Raw genomic sequence first — 18453 nt, forward strand, 5'->3', positions numbered from 1 at the left:
CTTGAAAGTTTACTTTAACTTTTATTTAAATCAAGAATGAACAATGTTTACATACGTACATTGGGAAATCCTAAGTATGATCAAAGTGAAATGCAAAAAGATAAGCAGCATAATTAAGAATGACCCTAGGTTAACAAATGTAAGTGTGAAAAGTCCAAGGGTGAGAATAAACTATAAAAGTGTTTATTTTGAGAGAACTATTCCTTTAAATTACATTGGCCGACTCATTCGCGCTCAATACTCTCTCGTCGAATAATAATGCTCTGTTTGACGTAGTCCCGCCTCTGTTTACCCGTACTGTTCATTGATTGGTTGGCCACACTGTATGTCACTCATCTTGAACGATACAGGAACTATAATTCGGAATAAAAGCAGGACGCGAAGAGTCACACTAGGGAACTACAGCATTGTTTTTATTTTCGAAACCGGTATTTTTAGAATTTCTGTTTGTATTTATTATATATTTTATAATACTAGTGCAAGAGCCTCGATGTGCGATGGATAAAAGTACCCGGCTTTGGCTGGTGAATACAATGGGATTTTGATTTTGCAAATTGATTCATATGGGAGTTCTGAGCGGATTCTATTAATTCAGCAAGTGTTTTGAACTAAAACTCTGCGAGCTTAAGTACTGTAAAATAAACAATGGATTGCATAAGTCCCATGCAGAATAAGAGAAGACATGGTGGAGAGTTTGAACAGTTGCACAAACAGGCGGTAAATTTACTTATTTACTAAATATTTTACTAAATATTTACTAACCCCAAATTCATGCTTTAAACGTTAAATATGCCTGTAACAGTTATGCCTGCTTTGGATATCATTTGTTTGACCTTCTGTCCCATTTGCACAGACTGTTGCCCTTTACAAAAAGAGTTATTATTAGTACATATCTATAAATGCCCAGCTGATCATCACTGAAAATAGCAGTTATGATTTATAGAAACAGTGGGCACCATGGCACGACAGCTGCTTTTGCTCTCATTGCCATCTTGTTACATAATTAAGCTGAATATAGTTTTAATGCATCTCTCTGGATTTCACAGAAAAGGCCGTGTAATGGACTAGGAGGCAGTGGGGATGTTGAATATGGTGTGGTGGTGGTGGACACTCCAATGGACACATGGGACGCCCCAAATCACAGCCCTCAAAATGGACACAACGTCCCCGGCATGGTATATGTTCTCACACGTGCCTGTTCTCTGCCAAGTCGAAATTCCTATTGGAATTTATACCGTAATTTGGAAGCAACTCTGACGGGTCCTAATGGGATTATTATTATTTATTTTTTTCTTATAGGATTCCAAATGCACATAAAATAACAACTAGGCATTTTTGACACATAGTTCCCAATGGGGTAAAATGCCTGTTATATTTATTTCTCAAGGAATTTAAAGAAACGTATATAGCCCGTTATTCCAATTCAAAATACAAGCAATATCCAGTTTGGTTAAAAAAATTAATAAATAATAATAATAATAATAATAAACGTCCTTCTTTCCTTTAGGATTAGTTCCAAATTGTGAAGTTTTTTAAATTTTTTTATGCACTAGGGCGGTCTCTCTCTCTCTCTCTCTCTCTCTCTCTCTCTCTCTCTCCCCCTCTTGTTTACAGTGTTGTGATGAACATGTATATTGCTCTTATCTAATGTTCTTGTGTTTATGGAGCATGTGGAATGCAGGGGTTAAAGGTCAGAGTCTATTTAGTGGTCTGTTTTATGGCACTGTAGAGACACATAGCGAATATTTCTTTTTTTTTTTTTTTTTACTCAAGAGCTAAAGTTTATCGTAAAGTGATGTTTTACATTTAAAGTAACATTGTTTTGTACCAGTATCCTTAACAAAAACATATTGTTTTGTCTTATTAATCTTATGTTCATTAATGGTGCAATCTATTTGCAAATCTTTATCTCAATCTCTAATGTGCTTGGGCTTGTCAGCAGGTGTTACCCGCCCCGGGACGTGGTGCAGGACAGTATTGCCCCAGATGTATGGCGGGTGAACCTGTGAGTAATATTTGAAATTGTTCTGTGTGGGTTGCAAATAATATTTCCCTCTTCTTTTATGTCATCTAAGGGTTTGACAAGGGAAAGAATGTGTGGATAACATGCCACTTTTTTTAATAATATGACACATTCATCAATTTCTTGTGCAGTTTTTTTCATGCGCACACTCAGTCTACCTACAGCACTTTCACCGGACGGCGTTGATACAAGCAATATGATTGCCGTTGGAAATTTTGTACTTCCTGCAAATCAATATTTATTCATGACAAGAGAGAAATGCACATTTTGAACGGTTTTCCCCCAGGCCAGAGTACCTACCAGCTGATCTAACCACTACGACACGGGAACAGTCAGCATATATGAATATCAATTTGCTTAGGGTTAATGAACATTATACATACAATGCATTGGGTGTTGAGTGAAGCTGACCTGTGTCACATCAATGTTGCTCTCTGTCTCTGGCAGGGCCATATAAACCACATCGTGAGGTATTGATCAGCATTGCCGATGACTCCTGGAGAAAATGAATTGACTGAATAAACGGGGAAGGGAAAAGCGCTGCAGAGAAGCAGTCTGCGGTTTATCCGGACCGTGTGGGGTTTCCCCGCGTTGCTTTGTGCCTTTCATGCATTTTCCAAATCACCTCACCTAGTACTGTTTTATCTACAGTAGTACCTTTTTTTTTTTTACCAATGAGGTTTAAAATACCAAGAACATGCACTCCAGTGACAGAATGATGGTTTAGATTACACTGCAGTGAAGTGTGTCGACATCTTTGCACTGTACATTTCCCAGTTTTGCTTGGTCTCGATTTTCAAGAAGGAATTACTGCTGTCGTCAGTGAAACTATTGCATAAATATTTTTTAGACGTATTTTTCTAAAAATCGAAATAATGAAATAATTCTCGTGATTAAATACGTTTTAATTCAAGTGTAGATTTGTTTTCTTTAACTATATTCATGGTTTAACATTTCAGATGAATTTTATTTGGTTGTTAAATGTTAAAAAAAAATTACTGTATGTCAGCTTCATTTGAAATGAAGGATATTTTTGTAAATATATTGTCTTATCAATATATTTGTTTTATCTCAATAGATTTTCCTTTTTTTGTTTTGTTTCCTTTATTGTATAAAACATTTCAGTGTATTCAGTGATGTATTATTTTACATCTTTCTCCTCCTTTTTAACATAATACAGAATATTTTGCATTAAAGTCTAATTTGGTTAAATGTTTTGTATGTTCTTTGTATCAATTCTCTCTCTCTCTCTCTCTTTTTCTCTCTCTCTCTCTCTCTCTCTCTCTCTCTCTCTCTCTCTCTCTCTCTCTCTCTCTCTCTCTATATATATGTTTGCTGTTCTCCAAAGTGAGCACAAGATGGCAGTGTCCCATTCCGTTTCTCTTCCAGAGAAACTGGGACCAGTTACTAGTGCTTAAAATCCAGCTTTTCAATACTAGATACCACCATACATGTTTTTGTGTTTTATCCATTAGAAATATTCTTGGCGTGTTTTTTAAATCTTTTTATTATTCAATTTCAGAATATATACAGTTTTATTAGTCCTGTTTGCATGCATACACTGTATACACACTGCTTGGCCAAAACATTGTTTTTTTTTAAATAAGTCGCTGTTTGGATTTAAATTGGCAAATACTATATGATTGGATCATTATTGCAGTGATTATTATGTTTCTAGCATGTTATACAGTGTGTGTGGCAACAGTTCTTCTAACCCTAATTGATGGAGTGTGTATAGCTTTTCATTTCTTAAACGACTATGTAGGAAGTCACATCATGGCCATATTCCAGGATGACAAAGTCAAGATTCATCAGGCTCAAACTGTGAAATAATGGTTGGGAGGAGCATGAAGAATCATTTTCACACATGAGTTGTCCAGACCTTTAATTCATTGAAAGTTTTTGGGATGTTCTGGAGGAGACTTTACAGAGTTCTGGACTCTTGCATCGTCATTACAAGATCTTGACCAAAAATTGAGGCACCTCTTGATCAATTAGGGTTAGAAAAACTGTCCCCAAACATATAACATGCTAAATCACAGAAATAATAATCCAGTAATAGACTCCTAAGTATTTGCCTATGTAAATCCAAACAACAACTTTTTAATTGTATTTATTTTGGCCGGTCAGTGTTTAATGTACTTTGAATTAAGTTTTATATTCAAAGTAATGACTCAGATTAATAAGAAGAACACCTGCACCACATATTGATGCTTTTTCCATGAGGAGCAAAGTCCTGTATTAGCTATTCCCCTCAGACGGCAAGTTTTAATACTCATTTTGACATGAGCGACTCTTCCCGCAGATATGACTTCCTCATGCTGCGGCCCAGCTCATAAAACAAGCTTCTCCTACAAGAGACTTATAAGAGTGGCCGTGTATTCATAAGTCATAGTTTCTGCTCCTGTAAGTTATAAAGGAATTACCTCAGCTCAGGAGGAGCCGTGGGGATGGGTCGAAGTTTGTGCTAAGTCAACCAAGATGGATTTAAGTATATTACCAACTCAATCTTCCTCACCCTCCCTCAGTGTTAGCTTTTGTCGGTGGAGAAATGAGAGGCAGCGTTCAGACAAAGCTTGACCTCTAGGGGCCAGCTCTCAGAGCCTAGATTTTCAATAATGTAGGACAATAAAGCTTAGTCCTATAACCAACTGCAATATGCTACAAGTGTAAAGAGCTTAGCTGCTAATAAAGGAGGCCGACGAGGAGTGAGAGAAAAACAACAACTCATCTTCCGAACTCATATTTGGAGATCAAGTGCGGCCCATAAGAGCATTTCATAAGGACAGTAATGAGATGCTGCAGAGGAAGACGAGGAGATCAGACCGGTAAAGCCTGACAACTGCTATCTGACACAGTGGATATGAATGTGGGATCTTCTTCTAGTCCCTGCGACACTCGTGACAGGTGCACATATATGTTTGTTTAGATGTTGGTGCTCTCGTCCTCATAGATGAATTATTATTTTCCTCTCCAGCCCCAGCCGGTGACCTGCCGCTGCGTGGACCTGCTCCTGGTTTCCCGTAAGTGGCCCAGGTTGCCTGTGTGTTCTCCTCAGGGAGACAAAGGGCTATTATGGGTTTATTGTACAGATCAGCGGGGTCAGGGTACGCCGTGTGCGCATGCAGGGGAAATTTCTGGTTCTCGTTCGTTGTCAGCAGGGAGGAGGAAAACCAATCGAGCGTTCCAACGTGCTGACTAGTTGCTTTCTTGATTATGCGTATTAATGATGAAACTAACATTGGCTATGTTCGCAATGGAATATGCTCTTAAAAATAGTTTCAAAAGGGGATTTTCAAAGCGATGCTTATAGAAGAAAAATTCAAGAACCTTTCAGTTTTAAAACGGTGAAAAACATTTTAAATATCTGAAGAATCTGAAGGTTCCTTGGATGTTAAAGGTTCTTCATGAAACATAGATGCCAATAAAAATCTAATTTTTTTTTTAAGAGTGTACTAGCTTGCTGAGTAGGAATTACACTCCCACTACCCACAATTTTTATTTTTTTAAATAATGCAAAAAAGTGCATGTGAGTGGTGGCAACTTATAAAAAAGAGATGTTAAACATAATTGCACTACTTCAGATTCATCCATTGCACTGGAAATGGAAGGCAACTTTAAGCACACTGCATTGTGGGATAAAGTAAAACCATATAAAACCTGTTAAAACCATAGGCTGAATTCGAAGCATACTATCCTACTATATAGTAGGCGAAAAACAGTATGTGACAAAAGAAGTATGTCCAAAGTCACAGTACTCATAAAAGAGTAAGCAGAAAGTACCCGGTGCATATGGACACTTTATTATCCCATGAGCCCACAGGAGAGGATTTGACGCTGGTATAGGTCACATGATGACAAATACAGTACGATTGCATTCACACACATTCATATTTAGAACATACATTTATAAGCAGTCACAAAATAATTTCTTATGCAAAATAAGTATCTACTCAAGAAAGTATGCGATTTCAGACACAGTCATTGTATGCTATTGTTGTCACATGACTTCATCATGTTGCATGTAAATGCCATTCAGTTACCATTAACAAATTGATACATTTTGAATGTAATTTTGTGTAAAATAAAATAAAAAATATAAAAAATTGGCAATCTGACCAAATAATGATTAAAAAGAGATGCTAAAATCACGGCATGCCTTTCATTTATATATATTTTAGCATATTATTTTCTCCTCCCTTTTACAAAATAAGTCTATTATTGTACCTTCCTAGTTGGATTTCATTAATTCTCTCAACAACTTTTTTTGGGCTGCATCACTGGTTGAGAACCACTGATTTATGCATACTGAAAATGAGCATTCAGTGTAGAAATAGTTTGTATTGCTTTTCCGAACGTAGCCATTGTCTGGTCATTAAAGCTGTTGTAAGCAGACCCTTCTTTAGACTTGAGAATCTCTTAAAACAGGAAACTTTTGCTCGTTGAGAGATCTCAGTTAAAGAGTCTAAAGGCCGAAACCCAGCAGTGACAGAATTTCCATCTTTCCTCTGCCTCTTCCTGAAGTTTAGGCCCGTCTCTTTCATGGCTGTGTTCTTTTCTGGATCTCATATACTCTTACACCATTTCCACCTACTTTGTTTATGAGGCTTTGATCCACAATATTCTAGGCTAAGTTACACCCATGCTCTGCAAGGTGAACCTGTCGGCATTGTTCCCAATGGGAACCTAATACTCGTGGAGTCTTTCCTCTCTCCTCTCAAAAAACTGCTCTCTTTAGTAACAGAATTCTCCAAAGATGCTGAACAAAAGGTCATGCACAAAGACACAATTTTATGCTCCTTTAATGAGTCAAATTTGCTACCTCTGCACTCACTTAAAGATACTTTGCTTGATAACGGCGCATTATCAAAACCCTCGTCAATAAAGGGCGTAACTCTGAATGCGGTTAAAGGGAGCGAAAAGTGTAAATGCACCATGCGGGTGACCTGTGTATATGTGACCATTTTGCACCGATGAGATATCTACATCTTTCGGCCTAATCTTTTGATGTTTCCTGTTTATGAATGGACTGAAAGCTGCACATTGTGGGAAAGAATAAAGAGCCGTGGAGGTGTCTGCATTATATCTGTTAAAGGGAGTCTCGGAGTCATGAATGTGGGGCACTGATTCATTGTGTCCTCACGGTTGCCTCATTCAGACTTTCATGGAAGCCTTTTGTCCTAAATCTTAAGATCCATCCATTTAAAATCACGTCCGACAATGCTCTCATAGATGCTTAATATGCATTCATGGACTGGTGGCTTGGCTTCTGTTAAATTGTTTTCATAAATGGATGATTTGGAAGGGATTCGCTGGATTGTTTATTTATTTATTTCATTTTTATAGAATCAATATCCTATTGCAGAGAGATATTGTAATGTGTAACCTTTACCCAATATGTTTTATTCATCTTCAGAGGACAACGTGGGATGCAGAGGCCTGAAATGTAATAATCAAACCACACAAATTAGTTTGACTACAAACAATATACCATTGTGGTGAAACCTCTTAAAATTAAATACCAAGGATTATTGCCTAAAAATAACAAAAAATATCACCAGGTTTTCCTTTGTTCTGCATTAGGAACCCTTCATGGGTTGAACATAATCATATAATGGTGTCTAGGACACCTTTATCAAATATTAATGTCTCATAGTATGATGTCAAGGTCGGTGGATGATAAAAAACAGGTAGAGACATGAAGGATTATTGTGGATCGTACAAAAACACATTTCAGGTCATATTCTAGCTTTTTTTTTTTATAAAAAAGCGTAATATAAATAATAATTTGCATAAAAAATGAAGCCTTTGTGATATTATTTTATGATAATTAAGCACAATACATTCTGATTACTGTAATGCAATGACTTTTGTGTTGCAATCAGCACAAAAAAAACAGTTTACAATTTTAAAATTATTAAGCGTTTTTGGCATTACAGTAATGGAAATGAGAGTTTTTACAATACAATGACTGAATGGGGGGTGCCTAATTTCATTAAAAATAATAATAATAATATAGCCTATATGAAATATGGTCCAGACATACACTGTCTTTATAACCATGCATGTGACTTTATATAGATATCATATTCAGCATTATGCGTGTATATTTATTTTCTTTGTTGACAGGCTTAGGTGACAGGTTTCAAAACAATTCCAGCATATTTGTATTGGTTTTATTGAATCATCTATCGTGTGTGATGATGATATGTCACAAACCATGTGCAAATTTGTAGCTTGTGCTTTGAAAGCAACACACATCAAGTCATGTAAAAACGCTCTTTTATTTCCGAAAGCCACATCTCTTATCATCGCAGGCTCTCCTGGGAACGGAGACCTCGGTGAGACCTCTTTCCCTTCAGTGAAAAAAACAAAAGCACAACTGATGCTGGTGTATTTTAAGGTTTTTTACTTAGCCTCGATCACCTCTGTGGCTCTTAGTGAGCCTTGACAGTGCTCGAAGCTCTCCAGGCGCTCAAAGCATTCCCCACAGACCCACACAACATACATGATGCCATGAAAGCATGTAGAGTAGCGCTGCCGTGTCGACCTGTCAGTCAGGAGTCAGACGCTGCTAACAGTTGAAATGCTGGAAGTGTTCGAGCACACACACACACACACACACACACACACACACACACACACACACACACATAAAAACAGGCCTCTCTCTCGCTCTGTTTCACGCCAGGCTGCGTGTCAGAAGAGACAGAAGTGAACAAAAGGAAGCTAAGCCCACGTGTGACATGCAGAAAGGGAGCAAAAGCTGCTAATGCTCGCGTTTTATCTCCTCACACCCTCGTTATAAAGAATATAAAGCATAATATAGATTAATAATGCATGTCGAGTTCACAGTCGTGTTTGTATCTACGCAGCAGTCGTGGTAAATACGTCGGAAGATGTTTACAGAGGAAGCTACGCACCTGGCTTTAAAGGTTAAATCAAATCCGAGTCAAAGAGGGGCGAACGTGCAGCCTGTCCCCTGAGGAAGAGCAGAAAGGTAAAGAGAATTAAGACGCATGCTGTTCTGCTGGGAAGGAAACTTTGCGGTTCCTGGCAATGACAGGCCTGTTGATTCACACTCGCGCAGATTCAATTCACATCTTTCTACTTGCCACCTCCAGCAGCCAAATGGGATAAACATGCTGCTGGCTGTTTGCTGATTATCTTGAAATATCATTTTGAGGCAGTGTAAAATGCTGAAAAACACCTGCAAGTGATAGCGTTTGGCTTCCTCCAAAATATCTGCTGCGTTGACAGTTTTTTTTTTTTAAGTAGGCCTAATGATTTTTGTCTGACATAAAAAACATTTACAGGGCAAAACAAGGAGACAGAAAGTCAGATGGCCAAGGGGATGTGTGAATATTGGCCTACTTAAAGCTTGTGGTTTTAGCATGTTACATTTTTTAATCATGATTATACTTTTTATACACTTTTTGCTACCAAAATGCTATGAGATTTTAATTAGAAAGGAAACTGTTTATTATAAATTATTCCTGTTGGTTCTTTTTTCTCTATTTTATTATTTATTTCAAACAAAAAAATGTTTTCTTGGGAATATTGTTTCGAGTGGTAGTCCGAGTGTCAATGGCTGACATATATGCTACTTCCCTATACTATATAGTGCATATGATGGACACTTAACTATCCCATAAGGCCTTGGGAGAGGATTTATGAATGGCAATGAAGCATCCATGCTGGTAGGTCACATGATAATGACAACGTGGCGAATGTAGTATGTATGTATAACATTCATACTACCCATTCATACCATTAAAACACTTTTTTATTTTTTTTATTTTTTTGTGGCCGTGAAATAATTATTAATTCAAAATAAGTACCTTCTCAAAAGAGTAGGCTATGTGATTTCGGACGCAGCCAATGTCACTTGTCATCCTAAACATCTTTTGTAAAATCCCTTGAAATTGCAGACACTCCCTAATGACATCATCATCCTGGAAGTGACATCAATTTGGAGGGAAAACAGCAGTACAGACATTAGTGAGTAAAAGCGATGGATTCATTCAATTCTGTTGCATTTCATTCTCTCTAGAACATTTCATCATGTTTGATGAAAGTACAGAAATTGGTTTGGGTGCTAAAAGGTAAAAGGTGGTTATATCAAGTTCAAGTTGACACACATGTAAACTGATGATGATATATTTCATCTTATAAACAGATTATAAACAGACAAAACTGCTCAAATCATTTAACATTTGCCACCTTCAGCAAAACCTCCATTGAGGTTAATAAATAATTATGTATGTGTGTGTGTGTGTGTGTGTGTGTGTGTGTATATATATATATATTCTCAATGGTGTTTTTGCTGAAGGTGGCAAATGTTAAATGATCTGAGCAGTTTAGTTTGTTTATAATCTGATTTGGTCTGTGAAAAGACTTTAAAATGAAGCACATTCTGAGAACAGAAGTCATTTACTGCACATATTTCACACTCAAAACCATTTCACAATGAGTTATGAATTTATTTTCTGCTCCAAACAGGAAATAACAAGTACACATGAGTGCATCATTTTTATTTATTGCATATTTAGCTCATGCTACAGCTCAATGAACAAAATCATCATAAACAATAAACACGGTTCTTTGCGCGGTCTCTGTGATCAAAGCTTTGGCAGTCTAATCTAACCAATTAATCCATTTATCAGCGGCGCACTAACAAACATGCCCTCCACGTGCTGTTTCCAACACACACTCTTCCTCGCAGAGCTGCTCAGAAACTAGGGCGTCGTGTTCACCACAATCTCTGCGTTGTTCATTCCCTTAGATTTTTTAAATGAGTGGAAATGAGTCGAGCATTTCAGTGCCTACAATCTTTTCAAACTTTAGCACATACTTAGACACACACACACATTAAAAATTGAAAACAATACATGTGAAATTGGGGGTAAAAGGTTTTTGAACACAGATGTTGGATTTCACTGTTTAATTCAAAGCTCTGTGAATTTTTTTCACAGTTGTTTTCACCTCTGTGGTCCCGGTACACAGTGCCAAAATCACAGCACTTATTTTAAGCATTTACGTGTGTGTGTGTGTGTGTGTTGTTGTTGTTTTTCACGGCTGCATCTTCATCTTTCTGTCTGTTAATAATGTAGAGTTCACACATCAGAATGATCTTCACATTCTCCATCTGAGCTGATGGTTTCCTTTCTTACTTTCTTTGCTTTTTTTCTTTCTCTTTGTGAAATCTGCAGGAAATTCTCAGCTCTTAGATTCTCTGACAGCATCTGTGAAAACCTACGACTTTACAACAAGGCAAACATCCAGTGTAAAACCTACAATCTGAAAACCACTAGATGGTTGAGCCATTTTCTTGTATTCCACGATGAACTGATCAACTGTAAAGGACACATCCTTTAATAAACTGAGCTGAATGGGGTCCAAAACTCTGAGAGCACATTGAAAATATGTTTTTACAATTTTAATAAACATTATGACGCAACATTTAAAAAAAAAAAAAAGCTATTTAAAATGCGTCACTATCTCTAGGTCGCTAATCAAATGTAAGCAAATTTGTGACATTGATCATTCTTAGAATTTGATTTTTCTTACAAAATTCTTTAGCTTTTATGGTGCTGTGATTAAAGCAAACGGATGACATTAAATACTTAGACATTCTGAAATTCATGACATTCTCATTCTGGTCACTAAACTTTGTACTGGAAAATTCAAACATTTGGACCCCACTTTATATTTTGCAGTTTGGAGTGTCACTATTCCACTGAAGTTCCTCTAAGATATGTGAGAGTAATAACAACCCAAAAGCAGTCGTCTGGCAATTTCGAGGAATCCACATCTGATGTTTTGTGCTGCACTTAAAAATGCATAAAAAGCTGCTTTTAGGAAATAAATAATTCCACCAGCTGTTTTCATCTCCATCTTTTGAGGAATATCATTGAAGAGGCTGTTTGTTTGCCTCCTCTGTGTGATTAAAGGTTCAGTTATGCACGTGGGCGGCGTCGAGCATCTTTAGAATGAAACTGTGTGAATCTGTTCAGGGCAGAGATACAGTAGAAAGAAACCACAGAAGACGTGGTGTAAAACACACACACACACACACACACACACACACACACACACACACACACACACACACACACACACACACACACACACACACACACACACACACACACACACACACACACACACACACACACACACACACACACACACACACACACACACACACACACACACACACACACACACACACACACACACACACACACACACACACACACACACACACACACACACACACACACACACACAGATGTTGTGTTCATGTTTTATGGGGACTTTCCATAGACATAATGATTTTTATACTGTACAAACTGTATATTATATCCCCTTACACTAACACTACCCCTAAACCTACCCATCACACAAAACTCTCTGCATTATTACATTTTCAAAAAACATCTCTTATTATGATTTATAAGCTGTTTTCGTTATGGAGCCCAAAAAAATTCCACACAAGGACAAGGCTTTTGGTTATTGCCATCTTTGTGGGGACATTTTGTCTCCACAATGTTGGGGTTTTCAAAGACACACGTGCACACACACGGTTTCCATGTTTTATGGGGACATTCTATGCACATAGAGAAAATTATTTTTAAACTGTACAAACTATATTCTATCCCCTAAACCTGCCCATCACAAAACTCCATGCATTTTTACTTTAAAATAAAAAACAACAACAACAACAATTATGATTTATAAGATGTTTTCTTCATGGGGACCAAAAAATTTCACCACAACGTAGGTTCACACGTTCACACGCACACACACACACACACTTAGACTGCCTTCCCATATCTACAGCCGTGGGACTTGTCATTACTGTAGTCTGTTTCGTTCACCATCCAGTGTGTTTTCTCAGTTTAAACTTGCATTTATTCATTTGTGAAATTAAAAGTAGCCCTTTTGGCTGTGAAATTATATTTTTCAGTGCTATAGTATTGAAACAATTCAAGCTTGATATGCAATTGACATATATGACATCAGGAAGACGAAAAAGAATTAACTACCAGACACTATCAATATTAAGGTTACTCGATTAAACATTTATGGGCTAATAATGCACCTGGATACAATCTGACCTGCCATTATGTGGATGTAAGACACGTCTCTAAGTGAGTGTGCGCCTCCACTCTTACGCCAGTGCCACTGGGAATTTAAACTGCAACGTAACACAGCAATAAGGGGCTGTGTGAACTTTGACCTGTTGACCCTCCCTATTAGAGCTGGCAGCTGGGGAATTTCATTTTGATACAGCAAGGCAGTCACTAACAGTCCCGCTTCGTGCTACGAGTTGTCATTTCTCACATTTTCAATTTCTTTCCTCCGTAGTTTTCATTTCATAGCGTTGACCTTTTTGACTCTGTCATGTGGAGTGTTTGGGTGATGTGCTCTCAGGAAATAGCAGGAAGTTCCGAATGATAAATTGTGGACTACATTTACTAGTCTCGTTGCGTCATGGTTTGCCTCCTACACACGTGAGCATAGCATGCAATTGAGTGAGATTTTGCTTCGTTTGGCAGCTTAATCTAAAATGTAACATGTTGGTTTGGTGTTTCCTAAAGAAACATCTGTAATCCTGTAGCTTTAACCATCAACACCCACCTCTCCATAGTGCAGTTCTTGACTTAACATCATTTTAAAATGTAATGTGACTTGTCCCTGAATCATTCTCCATGCAAAGGTGAAATATATATATATATATATATATATATATATATATATATATATATACTGTATAGATGTGTGTGTGTGTGTGTGTGTGTGTGTGTGTGTGTGTTTGTGTTACATTTTACCTTAGTAGGGAAGCCCTTCCTAAATAGTTTAATACATAGATATAAATTGTTTAATTAATTAGATAAATGAAAAAAGATGAAAAGGTAAAAGGCAAATTACCTTAATTGAAAAATGAATAGTTATAATGCCTATAAACACAATGTCATGTTACCATTTATGGCAGAAATATGTATTGTGATTTCATTATTGAAATTAACTTGAATAATATATATATATATATATATATATATATATATATATATATATATTATATATTTAATTACATGTTTAGACAACTTATTTTAGAGAAAATAAAAATGTGGATGTCATTTTTCCAAATGCCATTGTTGGTGTATTAGGGAAGCCCTTTCTAAATAGTTAATAAATATATGTTTTTTTTTTATTAAAAAAGTAAAAGGCAAATGATCAAAATGGAAAAAGGAATGGTCATAATGACTATAAACAATTACACATGCAGCATATTCTGTTGTTTAAATATTCTATTCTATTCTATTCTATTCTATTCTATTCTATTCTATTCTATTCTATTCTCCAGCAGATGCAGCCTCTGACCTCTGGCTCAGACTGCAGGGTGTTTGTTTTTACCCTTCAGGCCTGTAGGTGGGGCAATGGCACCACATAATGGTCCTTTCCGTGCCGGGAAAGCCCGGGATCGTCTCACCTACAGGGGCAGAAGTGACCGAGCGCCTATAGAAAGGCCTGGATAGACAGACCGGTGGCTCTTCCTCTCGGTTACCAGATGTTCAAGCTCCCAACGAGCGTCTGATTTGTGAAAATAACTGGGAGAAAGTAGGTCAATCACGTCTCATGAAGGACTTGCTGCTGGTGACAAACTCATTGCAGGGTGAGCTGTTTAATACCGAGAGTGTTGAAATAATCTCTATCGCTGTCTCTGTGTGTGTGGAGGGCCCCGAGCGCAGGTGCAGCTGACGGCCCCGCGCCGTTAATTACTCCGGTAAACTTTGTAATCACGAGAGTTTACGGGATCTGCAGAAATGAGGTGGAGCTGACCCGCTCCGTCTCTTTTCAGAGCCCATTTCCACTGGATATTTTACATGTTAATTGTGTAGAATGGCTCTCCGCTCTTTTCTTTCTATAGGTGCTGCCTGGAGCTGTGCCTCGGGCTCTCTCTCTCTCTCTCTCTCTCTCTCTCTCTCTCTCTCTCTCTCTCTCTCTCTCTCTCTCTCTCTCTCTCTCTCTCTCTCTCCCTCTTCATTTCAGCAGCAGAATGAAAATGCTAATTATTATATGGCAACCTCGACATAACCAGCCCATTTCACATGTTCTGCTGTTTTCATCTAAAATCAGCTGTGAATCACGATCTTTGTTACACTGACACACAAAGAACGCACTTTAGGTTGATAGTGGTTATTATTATTACGGTTGTTATTTAATAAGTAGGCTAACAATAGCCTACATTTTATCCATTTAAAATGTATATAACTGATATTATTATTATTTTAACTTTTGATACTAATAATTTTTTATTATTATTATTGTGTTTGTTGTTTCATATTTTTATTTTATTTTATTGTAACAATAGCAATAATAAAACAACGCTATAATTATAATGCAAATAGTTTTTTTATATTAATTTAAATATTACAAGACAAGTTGGTCTCGTGTAGTGTTTTTGAAATGTCAGTTTCGAAACAAAATCGTAATGAATCGAATAAGGATAGGATGCATGAAAGAAGTAGGCTATACTTATAATTAAAAAATAAAAAATAAATGTTGAACATAGGCTATAGGAATGGTGACCTGTTTAATGTCTTCCGGCATGCATATAAGGTTTGAAGTCGTTTCCAGAGAAGTGAAGTTTGTAATTGTCACTGGAGTTGTATTGGGACATCTGCTCGACTGTATCAAAGCCGACACGAGAGTCCCAGCGGCTGAGCAAAAATCTGAGTTAATTAGCGCGATACATGTTTAATTAAAGCCAATTACAATATCTAAAATTACCTAATCGAAACCTGTTTTCACAGTGAAGGTGCCCTCAGCACGATCTGCTTCACACACAAATAACACATGCATTTTGCAGCACTTGCACTTTGTGCTTCTGTACAATATGATCCTGCTGCATATGGAGATTTTTCTTTTTTTTCTTCTTCAAATAAAAGCATCAGCAGGTATTGGAAACGACAGCGTGTCTTCAATACTTTTATTGGCGTTTTTGTATCTGTTCTATAGGCTACATCATCTTATAGGCTATTTATTAATTAAATGCGTGCATTTACGTAAATGTAATTTATTTTGCATGACATTTTTTCATTTTAATCGGCGAAATAAGGGTTATAAATTGTTCCTTATACATTTAATAATTATATCAGACTTTTGTTTAGTCCTTCCAATCTTGATGTTTGCAATGCACGTGATACATTCTGGCACTCTTTAAAAGAAAATCAGAAACTGATTGGCTCATGTTTGATCGATATTAGGCTATTGATTCGAGCTCTTCTTCCCCGTTTAATTGTGCTGTGATCTCAAACGCTGTTCCACATATGCGTCGAAAGGAGGCGCTCTTTATCAAATTTCTCGTGAAGATTAAACGCTGCTCCGCCAAAAGCTCCTGCAGTTTCCTCCGGAAAATAAATTCATTTATTTTCACGTTTTATTCATTTAGGCGGATGCTCAAAAATCATTCTTTATAAAGAGAGAGAATGAGATTGAGATATTGTTAATGATATTTTAGACGAGGTAATTGATTAAGCATATTGTTTGGCTATGTTTCTACTATTATTTTATTATTTATTCATGTATTTTATTATTTATGTATTTTTATTAGTTAATGCTATTTGCTTTGTCTATTTATTTCAACCCGCTACAAATCCACAATGGAAAAGGGTACACTCAAATATATATGAACTTATAGCTGTTTCATTATAAAAAAAAAAACATTAAAAAATAGCCAACATGATTTTATGCAATATCTGCGCTTTTTAAGCACAACTTTATATAATGGCGCAAGAAACAATAATAAACTGTTAACTGAAATGATGACTTGACACTAATAGCAATGCACATAATTCATCAAGATTTTATTTGCCCTCATTTTTCCCTTTTCTGATCATTAACGAAGTAATTAGTTGTCATGATTAAGGCGAAGGGAAAATATGCAACAGTTTAAAAATGCAAAGACGAATGATTGATTCTCCCTGTTTGTCATGCACTGACGTTTACGCTGCTTTGATTTCCATCTCTCTCTCTCCCTCTCTCTCTCTTTCTCTCTCTCTCTCTCACATTCCCTTTTAGATAAACCCATTACAAAAATAATATAGCCTAGCCTATATATAATTTTTTTCTTTTCTTTTTTTTTTCCGAGTCTTAGCATAAGAGGACTTGGTTTTAAAAGCATGCAAATGTGAAATGTTAATTCTCGTTTGCTTCCACTCTAGAGCCCGAAAATAGCCTCTATAACATATTGTGATGAACTGGGAAGTCTGGAGCTGGCAGATGCGCTTTAAACCCAGAAACTTGTGCTCTTGGATTGATAGTCCGAAGGTAAATCATCTTTCAGCAGCTCTGCATTAATTATGATGAGCTGGTTCACGCCTTTCACTACATGGCGTGCTCTCTGAGTGGTCAGTTGTCCGATTTCACGCACAAGCTTTAACCCAGAATCTCAGCACTGCTAATTTAATTTCTTGTATCAATGCCATTACCAGCCCGAACGCACATGTCAACGCTTTTCTGTGATGTTGGAGACAGACAGGCCCTCTCCAAGCAATTTGACTGTAGCCATGCCTCTTCTCTAGCTTCTCTGGAGTTTTGCAGGTGTCATTCTGCTCCAGACCTTTAAGATTAAAAATGGGCTTTTGGAAGATCTGGCCGTGCGCAAAGATGCAAATAGGAAAGTCGTGGTGCGCTGGTATGATGCGTGGAGGGGACATCTGGGCACTGGCCATCTGACTGACTTTGCCTTGACATCTGGGAAAGCCACTGGTGTGTGGCACGCGAATCGGTTGATGTCGCTATTTAAATGCAAATTTGTTGGGGATCATTGGAGCCTCACCCCGTAAATTCACACAAAAGGAACACTTCACACACAATAAGGAGGAGGGTCGTTTCTTCGGGAGGTCTTGGCAACGCCGAACAAATCTTATTCAAACCCACACACACCTTCTGCATGACTAACTTTTCCTTTGTCCCGCGCGCTCGGTTAGTACATCTCCCCAAATAAGATCTAACATGGGCAGACAGAATAGAGCTCAATCCGCAGCGTTCAGTTTTTAAGAAAAATAAAGCTTTTTGTCATAGTAGAATATTTAAGGTTCTTTTAGACAGATTGTTTTCTAAAACAATTAAAATTAAATAAAAAAAAGAACCCATAAACCAAAACATGGAACTGATGAACCTATAATGTAACCTCAAGTTGTATTATCGTCAACAATGAAATATAATATTAAAGGTCTAAATATTTAATAGGCCTACACAAATCAATTATTTTTTATTTCATTAGCCTATTATTATTATTATTATGCTTGCAATCATAATTTTTGTGTGTGTGTGTTGACAAACTCTTTTTTTCCCACGGAGTATTTTGAATGTTATTTTAAATGCGCTTTTAATCTGGCACATTTATTTATTTTTTC

At 37.0% G+C, this 18453-nt stretch overlaps 1 protein-coding gene across 2 annotated transcripts; it reads left to right on the plus strand.

The window, feature by feature from the left end:
- The first annotated feature begins 337 nt into the window (after nucleotides 1-337).
- On the plus strand, nucleotides 338-3209 carry LOC309485500 (uncharacterized protein). 2 transcript variants are annotated; one of them, XM_082152361.1, is made up of 4 exons: nucleotides 338-717; nucleotides 1047-1175; nucleotides 1943-2005; nucleotides 2471-3209. In XM_082152361.1, the coding sequence occupies exons 1-4, from the start codon at nucleotides 646-648 to the stop codon at nucleotides 2498-2500; spliced, it is 294 nt and encodes a 97-aa protein (XP_082008487.1). In that variant the 5' UTR covers nucleotides 338-645; the 3' UTR covers nucleotides 2501-3209. The 2 variants fall into 2 exon arrangements, with proteins under 2 accessions (XP_082008487.1, XP_082008486.1); XM_082152360.1 differs by having other exon boundaries at nucleotides 1940-2005; nucleotides 2471-3207.
- Nucleotides 3210-18453: the final 15244 nt, after the last annotated feature.

This window comes from Leuciscus leuciscus (assembly GCF_965113295.1).
Source record: "Leuciscus leuciscus genome assembly, chromosome: 21".
In the NCBI taxonomy this organism is placed as follows: Eukaryota; Metazoa; Chordata; class Actinopteri; order Cypriniformes; family Leuciscidae; genus Leuciscus; species Leuciscus leuciscus.